The 27322-nt window shown below is 39.6% G+C and overlaps 1 protein-coding gene across 1 annotated transcript in view; it reads left to right on the forward strand.

Annotated features, from left to right (window-relative positions):
• The window catches only part of MDFI (MyoD family inhibitor), a 29059-nt gene extending 22620 nt beyond the window's left edge, over positions 1-6439 (forward strand). The window contains exons 4-5 of the mRNA XM_074190157.1: positions 1914-2162; positions 5276-6439. Of these exons, the coding sequence (XP_074046258.1) occupies positions 1914-2162; positions 5276-5532 (506 nt within the window). The 3' untranslated portion in view covers positions 5533-6439. The remainder of the gene's footprint in view (positions 1-1913; positions 2163-5275) is intronic.
• The last annotated feature ends 20883 nt before the right edge of the window (positions 6440-27322 follow it).

A 27322-nucleotide genomic window follows, 5' to 3' on the forward strand; every position in this document is an offset into this window, starting at 1 on the left:
TCCTCTCCCCAAATCTCAGATCTCTTCTCTCTTCCCATCTATCTGCTATTCTCCTGTCCCTATCTGGGGTTCTTAGTCATTTGTCCTCTACAGTCTGTTCTATAGTTCCCCACTTAAGTATTTCTTAGCCCCCTTTCCTTTATTCTCTACTTTATCTCTTAATCTCTTGGCTCACCATCCCCTTTGTCTCAGCTTTTGGAAACTAGCTCAGAGGGAAACCCTTCCCCTTAGTCCCCACCTCTCCTTGAACAGGGAGTGTGTGGGGAACTAAGCAACAAATATTGGGGATGCCATCTATCTTATGTCTTCAGGTAGATCAGCTTTCCAGGTTCCAAATTCCTAAATCAGAGAAGAGGATTATCTGCCCCAGAACTAAGAAAGCCTTTGCAAGCAGAGATCTGGGAGCTCTGTAAAGCCTCCAACCCCTTGTGAGAAGCTTTCTAGCCCCTAACCACAACACCCCTTCTTCCCTAACCTCAAAGGAAGAGTGGGTGCCATGAGGGTGGGGTGGGATGCTGGAGGGACAAGCAGCAGTCTAGGGGTTGGGATAGGGGCTCATGGCATCTCCAGAGCTGAGGGAGAGGGAGAGGGAGGAAGAGAGGGAGATGGGAGAGAAGAGGAAAAAGGGGGAAGGAGAGGAGACAGAGGAGAGAGGGAGAAAGCATATATGGGGCAGCTTCTAGGTTCTAGGGCCAGACTGGAAAGCTCTCCAAACAGATGTTTCCAATAACTACCCCCCTAATCACAGAAAGGGCAGAAATGGCTGGGGGTTTAGGGGCAGGGAGGAGCTGTTGTTTAACTGCTTCTGTGCCTATTTCTCTCCACTATCCTCTGAGAACTCAGACCTTTTCCTCTCCTCACAGGAGAAATTAGTTCTCTGAGCAGGAAAGGCCACTTGTGGTCCCAAGAAATAAGGGCCAATCTTGGGGACACAGCCTAAGTGGGTCAGTGCACTTCAAGGGGAAGTATCTTATCTCCATTGTGCCAAATAGGCACTTATCTTGGGGCATGAGGTAGCCTGGAATAATGCAAAAAAACCTTAAAATGGAGTCAAGAGTCCTAGGCTGAAGTCCAAATTCTGTGGTGAACCCGCCTTGTGATTTGGGGTCAGTCTCTTTCCCTCTGTGGGCTTCATGTTTCTCTTCTTAGATTAGACGGATTCTTAGGTCCTCCCCATTCTATGTTCTAAATTTAAACATTGTTTATGTTTAAGCATCCTTCCAAGCTCAGATATTCTGTGGTTTGGGTTCTAATATTATGTGTTCTAAGGTCCTTTCTAGTTTCACAATTCTGCATTTGAACATTCTATATCCTAAGGTCCATCTAAGTTCTGACATGCTGCATTTTGTATTCTAACATTCTGCCTTCTAAGGTCCTTTTCCCCTTCCATCATTCTGTGTTTAAATATTCTATATTCTAAGATCTTTTTCAGTTCTGATAGTCTGTATATAGTTCTGATATGCTGTCTCCTAAGATCCATCAAAGTCAGAGGCCTTACTGTTTTTTGGGTTGTAACATTCTGTGTTTTAAGGCCCCTTTCCATTGTAACATGTATTCTAAGGTCCCTTCCCATTCAAACATTCTGTATTTAAACATTCGTTGTTCTACTATTCTGTATTTGAATATTCTATATCCTAAGTTCTGTTCAGGTATTTTGGATTCTAGAATTTAGGTGTTTCAAGGTCCCTTCTAACTCTGACATTGTGTTATATTTAATATTCTGTATTCTAAGATTCTATTTGAACATTCAATATCATAAGTTCCATCCAAGCTCTAATATTCTAGGACTCTATGATATTATAAATCTATGACTTCTAAGTAAGAAGACCCTCCCAGGAACTAATTTGGCATCCTGGGCCCATGGGGGCTTCTGGAGGCTCCCTAGCCCCTTCCCTTTTTCCTTCTCTTCCCAGGTCAGCCTCAGGGGCTTCACTCCCCAAGGGGACTTCCTGGGTCCTCCAGCTTTACCCCACTCTTGCCCAATGGTGCTGGCCATTCCAAGGAGGTGTGTGGCCCCAAGAAGTCAGGGAACGGCACACTGGGTGGCCCCAGAATGCATCGGAAGCTGCAGCCACACTCATCATTCGCCAGCCAGGGCAGCAAAAAGAGCAAAGGAAGCACAAAGTCATCGGCTTCTCAGATCCCCATTGAGGCGCAAGAAGGTAAAAAATATTTTTTTACTCCAAAACTCTTTCAGAAAAGATAAATCATGGTACTCTATGTAACCAGTTGTTTGAAAGGGGTGCTAGTGAAGGACACCCTTATGCTCCCAATTACCCTGCTGTTATTACACTGTGACCAGGGTCATGAGAAATAGGTTTTTCTGATCCATTAAAGTATAAGGAAAAGAGTACTGGATTGGTAGAACTGATTTGAATTTGGTCTTTATTATGTGACCCTAGATAAGTCACACACCCTCTGTGATCTTAGCATCCTCTGTAAAAATGGGAAGGAGCACTTTAACTCAACATTATCCAAAGCCCTCTTCAACTTTTAAATACTATACAATGTAATGAGAGTAGGATGTGGAATCATAGTTGTTGTTTTTAGTTGTGTTCTACTCTTCAAGACCCCATTTGGGCTTTTTTTTTTTGACAAAGATGCTAGAGGAGTTTGTCATTTTCTTCTCCAGCTCATTTTATAAATGAGGAATTGAGGCAAATAGGGTGAAGTGACTTGCCCAGGATCACACAGCTAGTAAATTGTCAGAAGTCAGATTTCTTGACTTCAGATCTAATGCTCTTCCATTTACCATCTAGTTTCCCCTTATAGTAAGTACTTGATTTCAAATATACTTCTGCTACTTACCATCCTTTTGACCTTGAGAAAGTCTCTTAAGCTCCATGGGCCTCAGTTTCCTTATTTGATATGCTTTTTTTAGGTGGTTTTTTTTTGCAAGGCAAATGAGGTTAAGTGGCTTGCCCAAGGCCACACAGCTAGGTAATTACTAAGTGTCTGAGGTTGGATTTGAACCCAGGTACTCCTGACTCCAAGGCTGGTGCTTTATCCACTATGCCACCTAGCTGCCCCACAGTTTCCTTATTTGTAAAATGAGGGGGTTGGACAGTAATCTCTGAAGTTCTTTCTGGTTTAAGATCTCTTTCCCTATGACTGTCACCCATTTCTCATCAGTTTTTAAAATTTTAATTTAATTATTTTCCAATTATATGCAAAAATTTCAACATTCATCCATTTGCAAGTTTATGAGCTTTGCATCTGTCTACCACCCTCCCTCCCCTCTCCCCCCTAACCCTGCCCCATGGCAATGAACAATCTGGTATAATTGTACAACTGTATTTTAACATATTCCTCTATTTAACATCAGTATAATTCCTGTATTTAACATAAGTACAATTGTATTTAACATAACCCTATATTATTCATGTGTCACCCTCTTCTTATCAGTTTATTCTACCTGAAGCCAACTGGAAATCAGTGGAATCAGTAAACCAACATTTTCTTGTGTGCTTAGTCCTGCTGGACTTCTGGGAAAAATGGAAGATTTGATTCTCTGCCCTTGAGGCAGCAGTAGCTTGGTAGATAGAATGTTGGGCCTGGAGTCATGAAGTTCTGAGTTATAATTTGTCCTCAGATACTTACTAGCAGTGTGACCTTGGGTAAGTCACTTCACTTCTACCTATCTCAGTGTCTTCAAATGTAAAAAGAGGATAATAATAACATTCACCTTGCACAGTTATTAATAGATCAAATGAAATAATATTTGTAAAGTGCATAATACAGTGATTGGTACATTACACTGTATAAATGCTTAGATCTCCCCCTCTTTTCCTCCATAACAAGATTAATAGGAGAAAAATCATCAATGAACAATACATAGCAGTGTGGAATCAAGGACTGAATTTGAGGCCCAGTAGCAGAACATAAGTGCAGCTGAGGTTCAGAAATGTAAAAAAAAGGGGAGGCTAGGTGGCGTAGTGGACAAGGGCAGCTAGGTGGCGTAGTGGATAAAGCACCGACCCTGGAGTCAGGAGTACCTGGGTGCAAATCCGGTCTCAGACAATAATTACCTAGCTGTGTGGCCTTGGGCAAGCCACTTAACCCCATTTGCCTTGCAAAAAACCTAAAAAAAAATCAGTCAGGCCCTTTAGGAAGTATTCCCTGTAGGAGTCCTTTGAACAGTTAGATTTCCCAAGCAAAAGTACAACAGCTATTCCAATAAAAATTTAGCCCAAGCTAAGAATGGAGTCAAGAGCCAATCTGGAACTAGGGTGAGGAGACTGGGGCTTTTTCCCAGTGTACCAAAATTTGGAGGGCTCCAAATAGCACTTTCAATAAACAGCAGAATCATCTGTGTCCTCAAATTAGTAAGAATAATAAATTAAAATAGGAAACCATTATCCCTCCCCTGGTGTCCTGCTTAAAACCAAAGTGAGCTCCAAGCCAGCCCCAGCCTTCTCCCCTCTATTCTCATTCCCAAAGAAGCTTCCTCAGTAGAGTTTCTCTGGTTTCTTCCCAATCAAGTAACTTAGTTTTTAAAAAGTTGATTTGAGGACATGTTTTGTGCAGTTGACTCCAGCTGTGTTGTTTGAAGCTTGCTCTGCTTACCAAAATTACTGGTTATTGCTCTGGCAAGGAAGTCTGAGTTTTCTACTCCTGGCTTTACCACTGACCCACTGTGTGGCTTTATGTAAATCACCTCCCCTCTCTGGGCATCAGTTTCCTATAAAATGAGAGGGTTAGACTAGCCAACTTCTGAGAGCCCTTCCAGCTCTAATGAGCCCTGAGACTAGAATTGGGAAGCAGAAGGATACAAGGGGAAAAAGAGTTAGATTTTGAGTCAGAAGTTGTTGTGGTTCAGTTGTGTCCAACTCTTGGTGACCCCATTTAGGATTTTCTTGGCAGAGATACTGCAGTGGTTTGCCATTTCCTTCTCTAGCTCATTTTATAGATGAGAAAACTGAGGCAAACAGGGCTAAATGCCTTACTCAGGCACACAGGTAGTATCTGATTGGAACTCAGGAAGAGGAGTCTTTCTGACTTCAGGTTGGATACTCTATCTACTTACCTGCACCTTGAGTCAGATGAACTGGGTTTGAATCCCAGTCCTCCCATGTGCTACCTGTATGACTTTGGGCAAGTCACTTTCTTTCTGAGTCTCAGTTTCTTCATCTGTAGAATGAGGGGGGATAGATTAAATGGGTTAGAAAGTCCCCTGAAGGTCCAGAGCTATGACCTTAGGATTTTAGGCATTTCATTTGTGGTTTTTCCTCTAGTTCCATTTCCTTCTCACTCTTTTCTTCTCTGTCCTCACCAGATTGCTGTGTACACTGCATTCTCTCCTGTCTATTCTGCGAGTTCTTAACGCTGTGCAACATTATTTTGGACTGCGCCACATGCGGCTCATGCTCTGAGGACTCCTGCATCTGCTGTTGCTGCTGTGGAGGATCAGGGGAGTGTGCTGACTGTGACCTGCCCTGCGACATGGACTGCGGTATCATTGATGCCTGCTGCGAGTCGGCTGACTGCCTGGAGATCTGCATGGAGTGTTGTGGGCTTTGCTTCTCCTCTTAGCCCCTAGCCCCAGGAGATTTGCTGGGGAAGGGGGGGAGGGGAGGAGCAGCTCCCAGCCCAAACTGCCATCCCCCCTATACACACACATACACATTTCCCACTACCAATCAATATGTGTCCTTGCCAAGAATTCAACTGGAGTCCATTGGCATTGTGGGCAGAGACAATTCCAATTTAGAGCCAGTGGAGGAAAGAGATATGGCGGGGGGGGGGGGGGTGTTCCGTAACCATCCCCTTCCCCCTATCCCTTCCTCCTCAATACCTAGCACCCTGGACTAAGCATGGAGCCCTGATATGGGATAATCCCACATGATAACCGATTTAGAGATCCAGGGGTCCCAGACAGTTAGCCAATCAATCAGTAAGTATTTATTAGTTTAAGATATTAGGGGCCCGTTCTCTGCCCCTGCATCAATATAACTGAGAAGTCCTAGAAGGGACCATACCCTGGACAAGACCGAGCTCCCTGTGTTGGAGCCCTCAGGACTAGGCTTCATTCAGTACACTGTGAAAGTCAAGGGAGAGGAGCCTTGGGGAGGAAGGGACCCTGCTAGCCTCCAATAATCTTGGGCTTGAGGAGCTGGGGGGGGGGTGGATGGGGCTCCCTAGAATGTGAGCTGGATGGTCCTGGATTGAAGGTGGTGGAGAAGAAAAAAGGGACAGAAAAGAAGTCTTGAATTTCTCTACCTCTCACCACCCCTAGCCCCAGACTCTCTCTGACTCTGTCCCAGTCTCTGGGGCAGCTAAATGTGAAGAAAAAAAGACACTTCAAATGGGGTACATCCCCATCCCCTCTTCCTCCTTTGTTTTTTCTCCTCTCCTGGGCTTCCCTAGGATGCTAACCTGAATAATGGCCTAGGAGAGTAAGGCAAAGCCTAGAGATTAGGTGTGTAGAGAGAATACATGGAAAGGGGAGGGGGTAGGGAAACACATGGAAGAGACTGGAAGGGGTGGTGGGAGGGAAATGATGGGGAGGGTCAGGCCTGTTAGTTGCTGTAAATAAATATCTTTTCGGATTCACATTTTCCTAGTGTGTCATTACAGAATCAGATCTGTGGAACTGGAAGGGGTGTGAGAGATCATTAAGCCCAACTCCCTCATTTTTCAGATGAGGAAACTAAGGCTTCCCCAATGTCACAGAGCTAGAAAGTCACAGAGCTGGAACCCAACCCAGGTTTTCTGACTCTAAGATCAGGATTCTTTATATTTGCAAGACAGACAAAATGCTCTATTTTGTAGAGTGCTCATCACTCCAATCCCAGTTCTATCTGATAGACCAGAGAACTGGATGCCCATGGTCCCTTTCCCTTCTTCCACAAAAAGTAATATTTCTGATTGGGTCTGGCCACAGCAGACATTCAGGGGTTCTGGGAAGAAGGAGTTAACCCCTGGCATGGAAATTAATTAATAACAGATGTGTTCAGTTTCTATTAATTAATCTCCTGCTGACTCCAACTTTTCAGAGCCGGTTCCCTAGGATGCCTTCTTCCAAGGCAAGAAGCAATTTCCATGCCAGCAGGGGAATAGAGCCTATAGACGTGACTGACCCCTGCCTTGGCACCCTCTCTAAAGCTCCAGACTGGCAACCTAACTAGCCCCTGTACCCGACTGGGATTAGGAATAGGAAGGCTGGCATGTGTGAGAGTGGAAATACTGAAAAATCCCCACCCTCTACTCTTTTTTTTTTTTTTTTTTTTAGTTTTTGCAAGGCAATGGGGTTACATGGCTTGCCCAAGGCCACACAGCAAGGCAATTATTAAGTGTCTGAGGCCGGATTTGAACTCAGGTACTCTTGACTCCAGGGCCAGTTCTCTATCCACTGTGCCACCTAGCTGCCCCTACCCTCTACTCTTTTAGAAGATACTCTCAAAGTGGTGGGAAATGTTCTTTTTTAATGAGGAAGAGAGATCCACTCTGGATAGAATTCCCAATTCCCCAACCCAGAAGGACCTGACCCTTGAGTGATAACCTGGGTCTGGTAGGTGAGTTAGCTCAGAAAAAAAGTAAAAAGTATAGGAACTATTCAACATAGAAAAGAGAAAGTTACTAAAGGTAACCTTCACTGACTCTCTGGGGGGAGCAAAGGAGGGGAGGGTTGGGAATGGGGATACAGAGAAGCTTATAATCTAACTCAATATGAAATAATTTGAGATAACAAACTTTAAACTGATTCTGGCAATAGGAAAACTCAGAGAAGATAGGAGTTAGTGTGAACAAGTTAACGATAAATAGAAAAGGTTTCATATAGAAGGTGGGATTGAACCAGGTCCTTACTCTGTTGATTTCTCTCAATTCCCACTGCTTTTTTTCAATTAAATTAAAATAAAAAAGTTTTTGTTAATAGCCAATCATGTGCAAAGCACTAAGGTAGACCCTGGGGTACAAAGCCAAACTAAACAAACCTGAGAGTTTACATTCACATCTTCTCATCCAGACTAGTCTGATTTAGAGGCAGATGGTAGTGCTGTAGATAGAGAACTAGGCTTGGAATCAGGAAAATATGAATTCAAATCCAGTTTCAGACACTTCCCAGGTGGCTGACCCTGTACAAATCATTTAATCTCTGTCTGTGCCTACCTCCCAGGATTATCATAAGGATCAAATATAATAATATTTATTAAAATATTATATATTCATGAAATACATATATATTATATACATATAAATTAGCACAGTTCCTTGCATTTTTTCTTCCCAGTCAGATTTTCCAAACTGGTCTGCCCTTCTAAATCTGTCCCTCATGTTGCTACCTCCATAACAGGCATGGGGAAGATGCAATGGTGCTGATCACATCATTTCTTTGGGTACTCCATATGCCTACTGAATAAAGTAATAATTCCTGTTCTTGGCATTCAGTCTGAGTTCTCAAGGAGCTCACAATCTCCTCTGTGGCTAACTTGAAATTTCCTCATTTTACAGATGAGGAAACTGAGGTCAAGGGAGGTTAAGTGACTTAGGATCATAGATTTAGAGCTTAGAGGACATGAAGTCTGATGCACTCATTTTACAGAAGAGGAAACTGAGATTGAGATTTACTCAAGGTCATACAGGTGATAGCAGACAGGGGATTTGACTCCCCCTCCCCACCATGTCACCTCCTTTTATCTAATTCTCTCTTACATCATCATTATTTGTATATTTCTTTCTCTCTTTATTGGATTGTATGTATGTTCATGGAGAGCAGGGTTTGAGCCATATTCATGGATGGATGGTCCTCTGTGCTTAGGATAGTGCTTCCCACAATGAAGACATTATACATGCTTATCAAATGAATAAATGGATGAATGGATGAATGGATGGATGGATGAATAGGATTTAGACATTTGGGTTCTATTCAATCTCGAAAGAGACATCATACTATAGATTCAGATGAGAGGGACAAAAATGAAGATGAGAGAAGATGCTATGTTAGAGAAAAACTCCCCTGGCTTCCTCCAGTCTCACAGGAGCTCCAGAGCCAAACACAGAATACTAGGATCCTAGAGTTTGAAGGAGCTCTAGAACCAGAATACTTAACTTTTTTGTACTCCTTGATAACCTTTTGAAGCCTAGAGATGCCTTCTCAGAATGCTTGACAATGCAGAAAATAAAATACAAATGAAATCAATTATATATTCATATGGTTATCAAAATATTTTACAAACCAAGAGCATAGACCCCATGTTTAGAACACTTGATCTAGTCTAATGGCCTAGTAATACAGATGAGAAGTGGCTTAGTGGATAGATTGCCAGACTATGGAGTCAGAAGGAACGGAGTTCAAATCTGACCTTCTAAATTTACTAGCTCTATGATCCTGGACAAGTCACTCAACTCCATTTGCCTCAGTTTCCTCATCTATAAAAAGAGCTGGAGAAGAAAATGGCAAACCACATCAATATTTTTGCCAAGAAAACCCCCAACTAGGAGTCAGGAAGAATCAGACACAACTGAAATGATCAAACAACAAAATATGAGGCTACTGATGTCCAGAGAGGACTCACCCATGGTCAGGTAGTGAAATACTGACAGAATAAGGATTTGAAGCCACATCTGATTCCTATTCAAGTGTTCATTCAACTTTACCACACAGTTTTTTACTCCCATGTGGGTGAGGGGATGGGGGGATAAGCATTTTTAATTTTTTTAAATTTTTTTAGGTTTTTGCAAGGCAAACAGGGTTAAGTGGCTTGCCCAAGGCCACACAGCTAGGTAATTATTAAGTGTCTGAGACCGGATTTGAACCCAGGTACTCCTGACTCCAAGGCAGATAAGCATTTTTTAAACTTTAAACTACTATGTGCCATTTTTAAAAATAAATATTGTCTCATTTGATCCTCTTATCAAACCTGTAAGATATTAGACTCATTTTACAGTTGAGGAAACTGAGGCAGACAAAGGTTAAGTGACTTGTTCATCTCCTAGTGAGTAAGTGGATGTATTCAGACTTGAAATCAAATCTTCAGGAGTCCAGGCCCCTCATTCTACCCACTGTACCAGCTAGTTGTCTGAAAGAAGTAGTAGTATCAAAGGGATTCTGAGACTCACCTTCCTCTCCACTTTCCTTCTGGATCTCACAGCTAAAATTATGCCCCCCCGCCAATCTTAGGGAGTTTAATGGGCAGAGGGACTGAATGGTCTGTTCTTTAAGCTGATATGAAACCTTCAGGTCTACTTGGGGGTCAGTGATGAGGTCATTGGGACCCCAGCCCCAGGCCAGAAACTCAGAGAGGAATGGTGAGTGGGGGCAGGCCTTTGCTCAGAGCTCAGCCTCAGGAAGAGGCACCTCTGCAGCCCAAATAGTGATTTCCTGCTGCAGACTCAGAGCTGTTTTCTTTAGGATGGTGGCTGAAACCAGAGAGGCCAGGAGGGGGAGGGGAAGGAGGCTGACTTGAACTAGGGGGATTCATGGGGGGGGTGAAAGGGGGTCAGCACATATACACACACACACACACAATCATACATACCCTCCAGCAAATACAATCTTGGAAACACAGTACTGAGTCACAGAAGATTCTTGGAGGATAGAAAAAAGACCCACAAATCCCAAAGGGGTACACATCCAACAACACTGGAAAGATACTCATACACAAGCACGCTCCTCAGAACCAGTGTCTAAGCTGGGAGTTACCCTGGAAGCCAGGACACTGAATATAAGGTCTGGAAGGGACCTTAGAATAGGGTACACTAGAATACAAAGCATAGACTGGCAGGGCTAGAAGGGACCTTAAAGGAGATCTAATGCAACGACCTCATTTTACAGATGATGAAACTGAGATCCAGAGGAATTAAATGATCCTAGCAGTAAATTGGATAACCTAGGCTTCAGACTCAGTCCCTCTCATTCTAATTCCACAAACTCACAAACACATTGATATTCTTATAAATATACTACAAAACATAGACATATCATCATCACAGCACACAATTACATTGTGCTTTCCTCACAATAAATCTATGAGGTATGTGGTCAAAGAAGGTCTGCTCTCATTTTACAGATAAGGTACCTGAGGTTCAGAGAAGCTGACTTGGTCAGGGTTACATAACTAGCTGTTTTCATTGTCATTTTTCTGTTGCGTTTGACTCTTTGTGACCATATTCAGGGTTTTCTTGGCAAAGACACTAGAGTGGTTTGCCATGTCCTTCTCCAGTTCACTTCAAGGATGAGGAAACTGAGGCAAATAGGGTTAAGTGACTTGCCTAGGATCACTTGGCTAATAAGTTCCTGAGGTTGGAACTTAAGAAGATGAGTCTTCCTGCCTTCTCTCTACTATGTTATACCTAGTTGGAATTTGGACATTCATGGACATACAGGTATGTGAACAAGCATTGGTATAATTCAGGAGCTCACTCATACCTAAATATACTTCAGAGGTACAACATGCATGCATAGGGCCTTACCCTAACCAGGGACCACCCACTGGGTCTCACAGCATGCATTACCAATCCCCGCACCAATCTGCAAGACACATTTTTAAGTAACCCTTGCAACTCTGGCCAGGACTGGGCAATTGAATCCAGGAGAATTGAGAAGGAAAACACACACACACACACACACACACACACACAGCAGAAGTAATATAGTAATACAGTAATGATGGCTCCCTGGCTGCTGAGTCCTATAACTTACTACCTGATCTTTTGGGGACGTTCAGAGGAAAAAAGAGCTTGCCCTAGGAAAGCTTTCAGTCTAATGTCCTTTGGTGTTTTGTGTGTGATGGAAAGCCTTAGTTTGGAGGAGGGGGGGCCTCCCAATCCCAAAGGGGGAGAAATTTATTAAGATAATAAAAGAAGGAATCTTAAAAAGGAAGGCTTTTTGGAAGAGGTAAGTTTAGCGCAGGTTTTGAGAGCAAGGAAGGGAATTTGGACTAGCTAAGTAGTACAGTGAAGAGAGTCATACCTGGAGTCAGGAAAACTCATTTTCCTGAGTTCAAATCCAGCCTCAGTTACTTCCAAGAAGTGTGACCTTGGGCAAGTCACTTAACTCCGTTTGCCTGAATTCCTCTTTTGTAAAAAGAGCTGAAGAAGGAAATGGCAAACCACTCTAGTATCTTTGCCAAAAAAAAAAAAACCAAACCTCAAACTTGAATGGGGTCATGAAGAATCAGACACAACTGAAATGACTCAACAATAACAACAAAAGAAATATATGGCTGAACCATTGAAGAGACCTGGGAATAAATAAGCATTTCTCACAAATACCCAAGGAACAACATACACACCCAACACAGAATGATTGAGCTTTGCCCATGTAACTGTTTTTCTCTTGAGTTTATAAAGTGGGTGTGGTAAGGTGAAGTGAGTTTCATCTAGGAGACAGGAGGGTGAGGAATTAATGCAAGGTAATGGCAGAAGAGGTAATGGCATCTTTCATATGCAGAATGATGTTACTGAAGGTCCTTGTTTGTGTGGGCACAAGGTTGGAAAGACTGATGTACCATGCCTTCTGTGCTTACATTCAAAGTGACCTTTGGAAGACATCTTTTGGTTCTCCCCTGCCCCATCCACAGAGTCCACCTTGGGCAAACCAGTGAACAGGGAAACTTGTCTTTGACCCCCCATCTTTCAGAGACATCTTTCTCCTCCAGATTGCCAGGAACCACCCCCCCTTCCCAGAGCTCCTGACTTGCCCCTCCTTCCATCTAGGCAGCCAACAGTTTTCTAGACCAGAAATTCCTAATTTTTTTGTGTCATGGATCCTCCCTTTGCCAGTGTGGTGAAGCCTATGGGCCCCGCTTTTCAAAATAATATTTTTAACTATGTAGATTAAAATACAAGGCATTACTTGAAGTGGAATTCTTAAAGTACATTAAAAAAAAATCCAAATCTATGAATTCCTGGTTAAGAACTCCTATTTTAGATCTTTCTTTCTCCATCCATCCCCCTACCTCTGCTCAAGGCATTGTCTTTTGTTTTATGATGTGACAACCAGCACATTTCTCATACCTTAACTGTGTTATCTTGGATAAGTCCCTTCCACTTTTCCTTAGCTGTAATAAAATATTAGACTTGGATCATTTCTTGCTCAATGCTCTATGATTCTGCAAAGTTCCTTCCTTGAAACCACTTCCTCATATGGACCAGGAGGCAGATGGACCAGATTATCTCCAAATTTCCTTTGGTCTAATGCATTTGATGATTCCATGACCTCCATAGACCTTTCTTCCTTCACTGCCTCCTTTCTAACAAAGAAGGCAATGTAGCATAGTGAATACTGGGCCTTGGAGTCAGGAAACTTTGGCTTTAATCCTGCTCTGCCATTAATTCCACTAAAGCAAATGGATTTCCTCTCTCCATCTCAGTTTTCTAATCTGTAAAATGGGGAGAGTCAGAGGATTGGATTATATAAAATCTAAGATATTTGGTCACGATAGCATTCTTTGACTTCTTATCTACTTAACTTCAACTCTGCAAATGTGTTCTTGGGAGGGAAATAACTTTCCTAGGTCCCTTCTACTTCCCAGGTCATTTTTACTGAGGTCTTCTGGAGATATTGTTCCACCTCTGTTGTTGAAGAAGGCCTATGTGGGAGAGTAGAGGCACAAAGGAGAGTGTGCCAGGCTGAAGTCAGGAAGACTCCTCTTTCTGAGTTGAATTCCTGCCTCAGACACTTCTTAGCTGTGTGACCCTGGGCAAGTCACCTAACCCTGTTAATCTTAATTTCCTCATCTATAAAATGATCTGGAGAAGGAAGTAGCAAATCATCTGGGATCTATGCCAAGAAAACCCCAAATGGGATCACGAAGAGTTGGACATGACAGAAATGATTGAACAATAACAGAAAGGTAAGACCACAGAAATATTTATGGGTACTTTTTTGTTATAGCAAAGAAATAAAAACAAAGTAGGTACCCATTAATTGTGAAACAAGTTGGAGAAATGCTTTTGGGAAGGTGAGAGTCAACTCTACCCATTTGTAAGATTCTTTCTGTATCCCAGCCAATGTAAGCCAGGGGAGAGGTGTTCCATGGGTTTAGATGGCAAAGCTTCTCAGAAGAAATAGAGAAATATTGCTGCCTCTATTTTCACATGGTCTAGGAATATGGAGATTTAATAAACTGAGGGTTGCTGTACACTCCTATCTCCAATACCTGCCCTTTCCCACCAAGGTCAGGAAAGAGAAAATCAGTGTGTGCTGACATTCCCCCAAGTCAGAGGCTCATAGTCTTACAAATATTTAAGAGTTGGTAGAGACCTTAGAGACCATTTGGTTTACAGTGAGGAAACTGAGGTCCATAAAGGGTAGCTATATATATATATATATATATATATATATATATATTATTTGTGAAGCAATCAAGGTTAAGCAACTTGCCCAGGGTCAAACAGCTAGTAACTGTTAAGAGTCTAAGGGCAGATTTGACCTCAGATCCTCCTGAGTCCAGGGCTGAGATTTCTTCCATGGTGCCCCTAGCTCACCCTAGGGGTAGATATGTTGCCCAAGAATATTCAGTTGATAGAGGATAGAACCTAAATCTGATGGTTTCAAAACCAGTCTTGGCACTCTCATGCTTCTGTCTGTTCTTAGTGGAAGGTGGACGTCTAGGCACTGTGCAAAGTGCTGGGGATAGAAAAAGAGGCAAAAAACAATCCCTCCCCTCTAGGAGCTCCCAATCTAATAGATAGAGAGAACATGCAGACAAATATATAAGAGGAAGGCTATATATAGGATAAATAGGAGATAATTAGTAGAGGAAAGCACTGGACTTAAGAATGGTTAGGGAAGACTTCCTGTTGACAGTGAGATTTTAGTTGATACTTAAAGGAAGCTAGGGAGATCAATGGTCAAAATAGAGGAGAGAGGGTGTTTCAGGTAAGGGAGATAACCAGAGAGAATGCTAGGAGCAAGAGATGAGTTTTTTTGTTATTGAAATAGCCAGGTCAGTGTCACTAGATCAAAAAGTACATGTTGGGAAATAAGGTGTAAGCAACCTGGAAAGGTAGGAGGGGGCACTGAATGCCAAAAGAGATTTTTGTATTTGCTCCTGGATATAATAGGTAGCCACTGAAATTTATTGAATTGAGTAGATAACATGATCAGACTTTGTTTTAGGAAAATCACCTTTGGTGACTGATGAAGGAGAACTGGAATGGGGAGATATTAGAGACGGAAGGAACCACCAGCAGGCTATGGTAATAAAAAAAGGCATGAGGTGATGAAGGTCTGAGCTAACTAAGACCGTGCTCTGTCCATCAAACTACAGATGTCTTCTGTTTGTCCTAAATTCATCCTTTTCAAGGCTCAAGAAAGAGTCTTTTCCCTTTCCCCATCTTGGGTTTAGCATTACAGGTTTTAGTGACCAAGTCCACGTCATCACACCACAAAGTCTTGTCAACTCTTCCTTTAAAAAAAATCAGCTTATCTCCTTCCTTTCCATTTCTACTAGTGTTCCTACCCCAAGTCACTTTCATCTCACATTCCTAGATTGCTGCAAATGCCTCCAATTGTCTCCATGATTCCAGTCCTTTTCTTTCCTGACCCTCATCCCTTCAATTTATCCTGAGAAATAGTGACTGACAAAGTTTACTAAACTGCTATAAGGAATTCTGCTGGCTGAAAGTTAGGGTTTGGATGTAATATCCAAGGAGAGTCATAGTCATAGAATATCAAAGCCAAAAGAGTCTTTGGAATATGGTATGGAATTTGGTAGAAGAGTAGAATTTAGAATGCTAGAATATGAAGGGATTTTAGAATACAATGTTAGAACATAGAGATCTTAGAACATAGAACATAAAATGTAAGATTTAGGAGAACTCTAAATAAGTTAATAACTAAGGAATTTATTATAGAGACTGTCATCTAGAAGAAATCTTAGAAAATATAATTTAAGGCTCTAGAATATAGAATGTCAGAGCTGGAAGGAATATTTGTACATAAAATGCTAGAACTAAAAGGGACCTTAGAGCACCACTTCGATCTTGCACTGATTGAAACCTGGATCCCCTTGTCCTTCCTTTCCATTATCTTCCCTCATTCTTTCTGACTTACTGGTTCTAGAGGTAGAGGGGGAATATTCCTTGGTCCCCATTGTCACTTACACACTCTCCCTTTACTCCATCACTCAGCATCCTCTACTCCTTTGAGATTCAATCTAAACACATTTGTTATTTGGTAGCTGATATCTGCTCCCCCATCCAACACATTTTCCTTCTTCTTTTCTCATTGAGTTCAGTTACTCACTGAAAATCTCCCTTTAAATTCCAACTTCTGTCCTCATAATATATCAATAAACATATTGACACAACTTCAAAAACTCTAACTTCCCGGTTTTACAATCTCTTCACTACAAAAGTAGGTCCAGCTCAACTATACATAGGGATGACTATCATACTCTTCATCAAGACATTACCCACAAATGTTCCATCATGAAAACCTCTAAAATTTTTTTTGTCTGATCAAAAACTACTTTTATTCCATTACTCCCTAAGCTTTATTCCTCCTAATTTAATCTCAAATCCCTTGTTTCTTTGTTCTGTTGCCACTCTTTTTATGTTTGTATGTGAAGCAGTTGGGGTTAAGTGACTTTTTTCAGGGTCACACAGTTATTAAGTGTCAAATGTCAGGGACTAGATTTGAACTCAAGTCCTCCTGGCTTCAGGGCTTGTTCTCTATCCACTGTGCCACCTAGCTGCTCCTATGATGCCACTCTTTTTTATGCTTCAGTCTGTATTCAGACATGATCAGTTGTCTTTAGGATGGATAGTATTCTATATAAAAAGTCCATCAGAGAAATTGCTTCAGTATTTCCTTCCATCCTATTCCCCCACCCCCATTTATTCTATTCTCTCTCTCTCCTTTCACCCTGTCCCTCCCCAAAAGTGTTCTTCATCTGATTACTCTTTCCCATGACTTTCCTCTCTTCTATCACCTACACCTCCCTCCCTTCCCCCATCCCCTTTTCCCCATCCATTTTCTCTTCTATTTTCCACTGGGGTAAGAAAGATTTCTACGCCCAATTGAGTGAGTGTGTGTGTGTGTGTGTGTGTGTGTGTGTGTGTGTGTGTGTATGTGTGTGTGTGTGTATGTTATTCCCTCTTTGAGCCACTTCCAATAAGAGTGAGGCCCACTCACTCCCCCTCACCTCCCCCTCTTCCACTACACTGCAAAAGCTTTTTCTTTCCTCTTTTATTTGAAATAACTTACCCCATTCTACCTTTCCTTTCCCTTTCTCCCAGCAGATTCCTTTACCCCCATTAACTCCATCTTTTTAATAAATTATGCCTTCAAATTCAACTCCCTCCTTCTAACTGCCCTAATAAATGAGAAGATTCATATAAATTATCAGTATCATCATCCTACACAGGAATACAAGCAGTTCACTATGTTGCATGGTCAAACCTTAACTCTAAATTATTTTTTACCATATGTGATTTGAAGAGTTGTTTTGAAATGAGCTAGAGAAAGTTACAATACTACACTAATTGGGTCTACCCCAAATGTATTTTAGGTCATCTCAACTAGCTCCTCCTTTTATATACCCCTAATTGATTCTTTATCCCATTCTTCACAATAACAAACTTTCTTCTCTTCTATTCCTAATCTTCCATGACACCCTCTTCCCCTACAGGTTCAAATGAAATCCTGAAACCTTTTACTGAAAGAATCAAGGCCATTCTCTCTGAGCTCTCTCTCCCCTCCTCCCTTTCATCTCACAACTCCTTAACATGAATTTTGTAATTCCCTTCTTCACTGGGGATCAGGACAATGGAGTTACATAATAACCAGCCAATTAGAAGACTCTTTGAGGCTCAGAATTGCTTGACATACCAGTTTGAAAATGAATTCTGACTGAATTTGGAGATGCCTGTAGCTGCCAGAAACCACAGAACCAGCCTTGAGCAGTAACGTTGAAGAGAAGCTTCAGATTCAAGAACTTGCTTAGGACTTTCTAAGTAATCTTGTGGTCTGACTTATTGTGTCTACAGATGTCCTCCCTTTATTACCTGTTTGCCAGTTGAAAGCCTCTAGAAACTATAACATCTAATCCTTTTCACACCCCACTTTGAGCAACTCCCCCTTTACTTCTTTGTAAGATGATCTTTCCCCTAAAAGCCTTTTTCTCACCCTTCTCATATTTGATACTGATAATTTGATTCTTTCTTTCTTTTTTTAACTAAATGTTTATTTTATTGGGTTTTTCATAAACCAACTCTTTTATTTATCAGGTCAATAGTTTTCTTGATTTCAGTTTTATTAATCTCTCCCTTGATTTTCAGAATTTCTTATTTGGTATTTAATTGGTGATCTTTAATTTGTTATTTTTCTAGCTTTTTAAGTTGAATATTCAATTTATTGACCTTCCCTTTCTCTATTTTATTCATATAAGCATTTAGAAATGTAAAATTTCCCATAAAAACTACTTTAGTTGCATTCCATAAATTTTGGTATGATGTCTCATGTTATTATTTCCCTAGATGAAATGATTATTTCTATGATTTATTATTTGATCCAATCCACTCATTCTTTAAAATTAAGTTATTTAGTTTCCAATTAATTTTTTAGTTTATCTTTACATGGTCCTTTATTTCATGTAATTTTTATTGCAGCATGATCTGAAAAGTATGTATTTATTCTTTCTGCCTTTCTGCATTTGAGTGTAAGGTTTTTATGCCCTGGTATAGGGTCAATTTTGATATAGGTGCTATGAACTGCAGAGAAAAAGATAAATTCTTTTCTATCTCCATTAAGTTTTCTACAAAGATTTATTATATATAAGTTTTCAAAGATTTTATTCCCCTTCCTAATTTACTTTTTTGTATATTTTATGGTTATGATTATTTTTGTGGTTATTTTATGGTCTAGTTCTGAGAGAGGGAGGTTGAAGTCCCCATTATTAAAGTTTTACTGTCTAATGTCTCCTTGTAATTCACTCAGCTTCTTCTCTAAGAATTTAGATAATATACCACTAGGTGCATATATATGTTTAATAATTCTATAGTTTCATTGACTATGGTGCCTTTTAAGAAGATGTAGTTTCCTTCTCTATCCCTTTTAATGAGATCTGTTTTTGTTTTTACTTTGAGATCAGGATTGCTACCCCTGATTTTTTTTTACTTCAGCTGAAGCATAATATACCTTGATTCAGCCTTTTACCTTTACCCTCTCTAAATGTGCTTCCAATATGTTTCTTGTAAAAAACATACTGTTGGATTCTGACTTTTTAATCCATTCTGCTATTCACTTTCATTTTACGGGTGAGTTTATCCCTTTCAATTTACAGTTAAGATTGCTAATTCTGCATTTCACTCCTTTTTATCTCTCCTCATTTATATTTTTCTCTTTCCTTTTCCCTTATTCCTTCTCACCAAAATTTTACTCCCTTTCCCCTTTCACTTTTTCTTTTAACTTTCAATTTATTTTCACTTATACCTTTGCCATTCCTTTTATTGATCCCTTCTCCCCTTTTCTTTCCCTTCCCCACCCATTCCCCCCACTCCCCTGTAGAGTAGAATAGATTTTTAAACCCAAATGGGTAGATATCTTATTCCCTCTCTGGGCCAAATCTATTGAATAGGATTTACTCAGTGTTCACACCCTTCCTTTTTTCCCTCTACTATAATAGAATTTTGTGCCTCTTTAGCTAGTGATAATTATCCACTAATGCCTAGCCTTATGTTTTTATTGTTTTAACCCTGTCCTGTACTTACATCCCTTTTGTCAAATTATACTCCTTTTATCTGACCTGAAAGAAGTACAATCAATCAAAAGTTGATTAATTGCATAATTGCTTGATAAGATCAAAATACTATCAATCAATGTACAATCAAAGTTGATTGATTGATTGAATGATAAGTATCATTGCCTCCTAGTCACTATGTACCCTCCCCTCTTCTGTCTCATCAGAAATATACTTCTCAAGAATCATGAATCACATCAAATTATAACCTCTTTATATCTTTATAACCTCTTTTCAAGTACCCTCCATAGACACCAAATCCTTGTGAGCCAAAGCATCATACAAAATCAAATCATTTCATGAACCATTTGTACTGCCCCCCCCCAAACTCTCTCCCACACTCCCTCACTTTAATGCCCCAGTCGTGGTACTTAAACCCTTATTAACTAAAATGTGGATTAAGATAAAATCACTTCCTAATCTCTTTATGTCCAACCCTTCTAAGTAGATTCCCACCCTCTGCCCCTATGGTACTAGAAACCTCTAAATATCTAGTAAAGTCCCTAGTGATTTAATTAACTTTAGAATCTCCAAGTGCTCTAAGTACTGGGACACTGAAGGTCTGTCTTAAGAACTTTACAACTGATTGTAAGGTATGGGATACACTGGCTCAGTACAGCCCAGCCAGAGGATGCCTTCATCAGAGAAAGTGCTAAGCTCTATGAGCAAGACAGAATTAAAGTAGATCAAAGGAAACCTTTAAGTTTAGAGTAAACACCCTAGTTTTTCACCTGGGCTGTTTATTTCAAACATAGTGATGTCATCTTGGTCCTCTTCAATAAAAAGACAAGAACCAGCCATATTCATAACCTTTAAATCCAATCTCGTCAACTATATTCAACCCTTTAACTATCCTAAAACAAATACATTTCTCAAGCATTAACAAGTATTATTTCTTCCCTTGTAGGTTGTATATAATTTAATGTGCTTGACTAATATTTGTTTTGTTTTGTTTTTCCCCTTTCCCTTTCCCTTTTATAGGCATCTCTTGAGTCTTGTATTTGGAGATTAAATTCTCCATTCAGTTCTGGTCCTTTTAATCAAGAAATTTTGGAAGTCCTCTATTTTGTTGAACATCCATCTTTTCTCCTGACAGAATATGCTAAATTTTTCAGGGTAGTAAATTCTTGGTTGTTATCCAAAGTCCCTTGCCCTCCGAAATATGGTATTTCAGGTCCTCCAGTCCTTCAATGTTGAAGCTGATAAGTCCTGTGTGAGTCTAATTGTGTTCCTTTGTATTTAAATTGCTTCTTTTTTTGCTGCTTGCAGTATTTTCTCCTTTGAGAATTCTGGAATTTGGCTATGATAGACTTTGGAGTTTTTATCCCAAGATCTCTTTTTGGAAGTATTCTTTGTATTCTTTCTTTCCTTCCTTCCTTCCTTCCTTCCTTCCTTCCTTCCTTCCTTCCTTCCTTCCTTCCTTCTTTCTTTCTTTCTCAAGGCAAATGGGGTTAAATGGCTTGCCCAAGGCCACACAGCTAGGTAATTATTAAGTGTTTGAGACCAGATTTGAACCCAGGCACTCCTGATTCCAGGGCCTGTGCTTTATCCACTGCGCCACCTAGCTGCCCCCCTTTGTATTCTTTCAATGGCTATTTTGTCTTCTTGCTCTAGTGTAGTTAGACAGTTTTTCCTGTTGATTTCCTGAAAGATATTTTTTTAGGCTATTTTTTTAGACCTAGGCTTTCTAGTAGTCCAATAATTCATAAATTGTCATGCTTGGATCTGTTTTTCAGGTCATTTGTTTTCCCCCAAATGGTACTTTAAGTTTTCTTCAACTTTTTCAACCTTTTTACTTTGTTTGATGGAATCTTGTATTCTTAGAGATTCATTGACTTTTATTTCTCCAATTCTGATTTTTAGTTTTATTTTCTTCAGTTTGCTTTTGTATTTCCTTTTCCAGTTTAATTCCAGTAAAATTAATTTCCAGTTAATTTTACTTTTTGCTGAGTTGTATTCCCTTTCCATTTGTTTGATATGAGTTTTAAATAAATTGCATTCCTTTTCCAGTTGGTCAATTTAATTTTTGGAAGAGTTACATTCTTTTTTCCAGTTGGTTATTTTTACTTTTAAAGAAGTTGATTTCTTTGGTCAATTTTTCTTAATTTTTCTTCATGAATTTCTTTTTTCCATTTTTCTTCTTCTCTCTTTTTTTTTTTAGGTTTTTGCAAGGCAAATGGGTTAAGTGGCTTGCCCAAGGCCACACAGCTAGGTAATTATTAAGTGTCTGAGATCAGATTTGAACCCAGGTACTCCTGACTCCAGGGCTGGTGCTTTATCCAGTTCGAAACCTAGCTGCCCCTCTTCTTTTGTTTTTAAATTATTTTTAATTCCTTCTCTGAGCTTTTGGATTTGAATACAATTCATAGACTCCTTTGTGACTTCTGTAGATAATTTCTCACTATTTTCTTCTTCTGAGTTGGCATGGTTATCATCTTTATCTGCTTAGTAGCTTCTATGGTTAATTCTCTTTTCACTTTTTTTTTTTTTTTTTTTGCTCATTTTGATTGTTTGAGCTCTGCTCCTGGGGTACAGGGGGTATAGACCCAAAGTTTTTATTCTGGGACTGGGGTCTGATCCATGGTCAAGATGCTGCCTATGCAACCCAGGTGTTGCCTTTGCAGAGGTTTGTTTCCTGCTTTAAATCCAGGTTCTGTCTATATGGTGTTTTGTTCCTAACCCAGTCTTGTCTTTTGCCCCATTGTTCTGACTTTGTTTGGGATTGGGATCCTCGTTGCTGGTTTGCTATGGGACCTATGTTGTCAAGATGTCTGGACCTGGACTGCACTGAGGCTAAAAACCTCCTGCTGACTTTTCTGCTCTCCCACCTAGCTGGGTTTTACTTCTCCTTTCCCTCAAAGAGACAGACTTTCACTGAAGATCCTACTTGATGTATACAATTGAAAACTTGTTTCTATCTTGTCTTTTTTTTTTTTGGTGGGATCTGTAGCTTTAATGTCTGTGTAGAAGTTTCATTTAGAGTTGTGTAGGGAAAAGTTGTGGGAATATGCTAGCTTCACACTGACATCTTAGCTCTGCCCTGGAAGTTCCTCTCTGCCCCCCACTTTTTTTACAGAGGTGGAAACCCAGGTTCTCAGGAGACAGTGGCAGGTGGCAGGTGGCAGGGACAAACCCAGGCAAGTCTCCTGATTCATAATTCACTGTCTGCTATATCAAATTGCCAGACAGGGACTAGAGATACTTCTATGGCACTGACCTTTACAAATCCAAATCTAGGGTGGGAAGAGGGATCTTTACAAAAGAAGAAACTGAGGCCCAAAGAGGGAAATTGACTTGCCTAGTATCACTACATAAAATGGTGACAAAACCTCAGCCATATTTCTCATTAAGTTAACCATGCATATGACTTTATGGTATAATGGAGGTGATTTTAACCTTTTTTTTGGGGGGGGGTTATGGATCCCATTGGCAGTCTGGTGAAACCTAGGGATCTTTTCTTAAAGTGATACTTCAAAAACTGAAGAAAATGTTCATTTTCATTTAGGAGTTAATAATAAAAACAAAGGTATAATTTTTTCCCCATCCAAATTTATGACCCTCCTGAAATTTGTCCTTGGACCCCAGGTTGCAAACTCTTGGACTAGAGGGTCTCTAAGATTTCTTCTGGCTCTAACATCCTATAATTCTAAGTATATATTTAATATCAACTAAGTGCCAAGACCTGTGGCACATAAAAGTACATATTCAACTAGATTGTAAGTTTATTGAAAGCAAGGAGTAGTTTCTATTATTGCTCCATATTCCTTATGACTCCTAAAATAGTGACTTGTACAAAATAGGTGTTCAATAAATTCTTATTGGTATGATTTTATAAGATAAGGCTCTTACAATCCTGGAGCTTACAATCTAATAGGAGAGGCAGGAAAAGGTAAGTAATAACGATAGAAAATGTATTATCCTAAACACTCCATGAGTGGTATAAGGAACTCAGAGAAGAGAGAGTTTAAACCCTGTGAACTGGAGCTCCATCTGGGAAGGCATACAAATGAATATCCTATCTAAAACACCTTTATTATCCTGTTGGGGTAAAGAAAAAAGGTCCTGAACAACTCCCTGATACACTTCTAAATATCTTGTTTGAATGAATCAGCTCTAACAGCACTCAGGAATTCATCAGAAATTTTGTTTGCCATTAAATTCACATGCTTCTCAGAAACTGTTTCTTTCTGGCACCAGGCATCTTCCCACTCCCTGCCCCCATCCTCATCACTCCCCAGCCTCTCAGCTAGTAGCTCTTTATTTTCCAGGTGTGTTCGGTTTACATTAATACTAATGAATGGTGACAATGTGCTCCCAAATACAATGAGTGTACTGCATACTAGGTCATGTTAAAAAGACTGCTCCTCCATAGGTGGACAATCAATCACATCACAAAATTTTCTCTTGTATTCTGTTTGAGATTACTTATTGGTGCTATTCTGATCTTACATTGAAGTTCTGCTAGATCCAATTGTTTCAGTAAAGTAGAACTCAATGTCATAGTAGAGCAAAATAGCTTAAACTAGAGAAAATGGAAAATAAGATTTTAAAAAATCAGCAGAGAGATGCATAATATGGTCTTACTTAAATGCATATACATTTTTATGTTTATAGATGCGCATATATATATATATATATATATATATATACATACACATATAATTAGAGTGTAATTGTAGTCTTTTCTAGGACTGGGGTGGATGGGGGAAGTGAGAGAGAGAGAAAAAAGTAAGAAAATCTAGAAGAAAACACAAAAAAGCTGAGTAATTTTGAAAGCAATGTGTAGTCTCTATAATATAGTTTCCTTGACATGGAAATTTGTTGTTTTATATTGAATTCTCTCGTGTTCTGCTATGTACATGAAAATGTTATTTTTCCCTCTTTTTCTCATATTGTATTTAAGCTTTAAATGAATACAACTGTTTTAAAAGAATGAAAAACATAAAATTAAAAAAATCACCACAGGTTAGTTTTTCTAACTTTTAGTTAGTTTAGTTAGTTAGTTTTTCTATCTTTTAGATAAAAATCCCTGCTGCCACTGGAGCCCCACTAGACTCCCTCTGGTCTGTTTCCATGCAATTGAGATCAAGACTTTTCATAGATACTCAAATAGATTTATGATCTTCTTGATTTAAAGGTTCCCTTCATTGCTGGATATTGAAATTTTTCCATGGCTACCCTTTCTATGATGATTTTTGTTCATGTTTTCCCATAAGTTCACTGTAGAGGATCAACTCAATGTACTAAAAGCGTCTCTTGTTTTCTCCTAACATTGTGAGGATACCAATAGAACATTCTGGCCATACATCTGTCACCTCTTGCTCTTCCCATTAATCAGTTCATCTTCTTTTCCTATCATGCATTTTCTTGATGCCATTTTTTATTCTTATTCTTTTTTGATGTTCCTCATTGGTTCTATGTTGAAACTTTTTACCTCAGATACTTGCCACTTAACCCTGATTGCCTCATATTCAGGGCCACCTCTGGTTGTCCTGATTCATATCTGGCAGATCAAATGGCTCTGCGGGAATGAGTGGGGCTGGTGACTTAGCACAGCATCCCCTCACTAAAATGCAATTCATATGCTTGTCATGGCATCATCTCTCTGATGTCATGGTCTTCTTTAAGAATGAAGGACAGAGGGGCGGGTAGGTGGCATAGTGGATAAAGCACCAGCCCTGGAGTCAGGAGTACCTGGGTTCAAATCCCGCCTCAGACACTTAATAATTACCTAGCTGTGTGGCCTTGGGCAAGCCACTTAACCCCATTTGCCTGGCAAAAGCCTTAAAAAACAAACAAAAAAAAAACAAAGAATGAAGGACAGACATTATTATTGTGATTCTTTGACATCATTGCCTTAGGGACAGCAATCATCAATCCCCAAGAGTTTGCTAATTATTTAATATGTTTGCATTTATGTTCTGGAGATACAAAGTCAAAAGTGAAAAGGTCCCTGCCTTCAGAAAGTTTTCATAAGAAAAAAGGTACAGACATATATATATATATATATATATATATATATATATATATATATATACACACACACACATTTATATAATATGTCTGTATATATACACACATGTATAAACACATAAGCATGTATGTGGGTATATGCATATATAAGTATACACATATATAGATATAAATATGATTAGTGGCATATATGTTGGAATCATGTGCCCACATGGGTCCATCTAGATGCAGCTTGAAGGGAGACAAGAATAGATAATTCTAGTCTCCTCTATCTACCCCCCACCATGGGAGATTTTGATTCCTGCTAGGAAAGGAAGCAGGATATTGAGGCCAAAGCCTAACAATGCTATTCTCCTTGTGTAATGTGGGGTGGTGATGGAGTGCTGGGATAAAATTATATTTATCTATTCCTTTATTGTAGGTCTAGAGGAAATAGTTTTTAGGTTCAAGCTGAATTCCTGATTGTTATCCCTTAATAGAGAAGGCCTCCAAGATATATATCTGATTATATATATATATATATATATATATATATATATATATATATAGGGATGTCAAACTATATACCTGATATATCCCCTCAAGATAGATATAGATATGTGTTAAGTATATATGTGTGTATTGGGGGATTTCTTCTTCATTAAGGGAGAACAATCAAGAATTCAGCTTAAACCTAAAAATTATTTTTGCTAGAAAAACAACAGATAGATAGATAGATAGATAGATAGATAGATAGATAGATGATAGATAGATAGATAGATAGATAGATAGATAGATAGATGATAGATGGATGGATGGCTGATAAGCTGGATAGTGGATAGTTAGACAGATGATAGATTTCTCAAAGGTTTGACTTGGGGTGGCTATTTGGCGCAGTGGATAGAGCACAGGCCCTGGAGTCAGGAGTACCTGAGTTCAAATCCTGCCTCAGACATTTAATAATTGCCTAGCTGTGTGGCCTTGGGTAAGCCACTTAACCCGATTGCCTTCAAAAACCTAAAAAATAATAATAAAAAAAAAGGTTTGACTTATTTCCTCTTGAATACCAGTTCCACAAAAAAGTATACAGAGTGAATAATAAATAAATGCATTATCCAAGTCAATAGGAAATAGAAATCAGAGAAAGAATTTATACAAGAATATGCTAGACAATACAGAGTGAATGAACTCTCCCATGAGAAAAGATAGAATTCAGTTCAAGTAAAAGAAAGAGGTTCAGATCTTACCCAAGTGAAAATTCTCTGAAATCTCTAGTGTGAAAAGTTGGAAATATGAACATGATGAAATGTTGGCTTCTCTACATGTTGACTTCTTCCCAGTCTTCTTTCCTCCTTTTGGGACCTGAACTGAATGTGGAATTGCACGTCTCCTCTCTCAAAGCTAGAAACCAGAAGACCCAGTACTTTCTTCCCAGCTCCATCCTTCCTTCATCCAAGTATTGAACATTAAGTAATCAATCTTTACCAAAGAAAAGAGTCTTAAATGGACTTTGAGATTACATATAAAATATAAACAAAATCAATATAAGATAGTTTGGGAAGGGAAGCTACTAGTATCTGAGGAAATTAGAAGAGCCTTCATATAGATTTTTAGAGTCAAGTATGGAAGGAGACCAAGGATTGCAAGGGACAGAGGTGGGGAGGGATTGCCTTTCAGTCCTG

Source organism: Macrotis lagotis, chromosome 5 (assembly GCF_037893015.1).
Source record: "Macrotis lagotis isolate mMagLag1 chromosome 5, bilby.v1.9.chrom.fasta, whole genome shotgun sequence".
In the NCBI taxonomy this organism is placed as follows: Eukaryota; Metazoa; Chordata; class Mammalia; order Peramelemorphia; family Peramelidae; genus Macrotis; species Macrotis lagotis.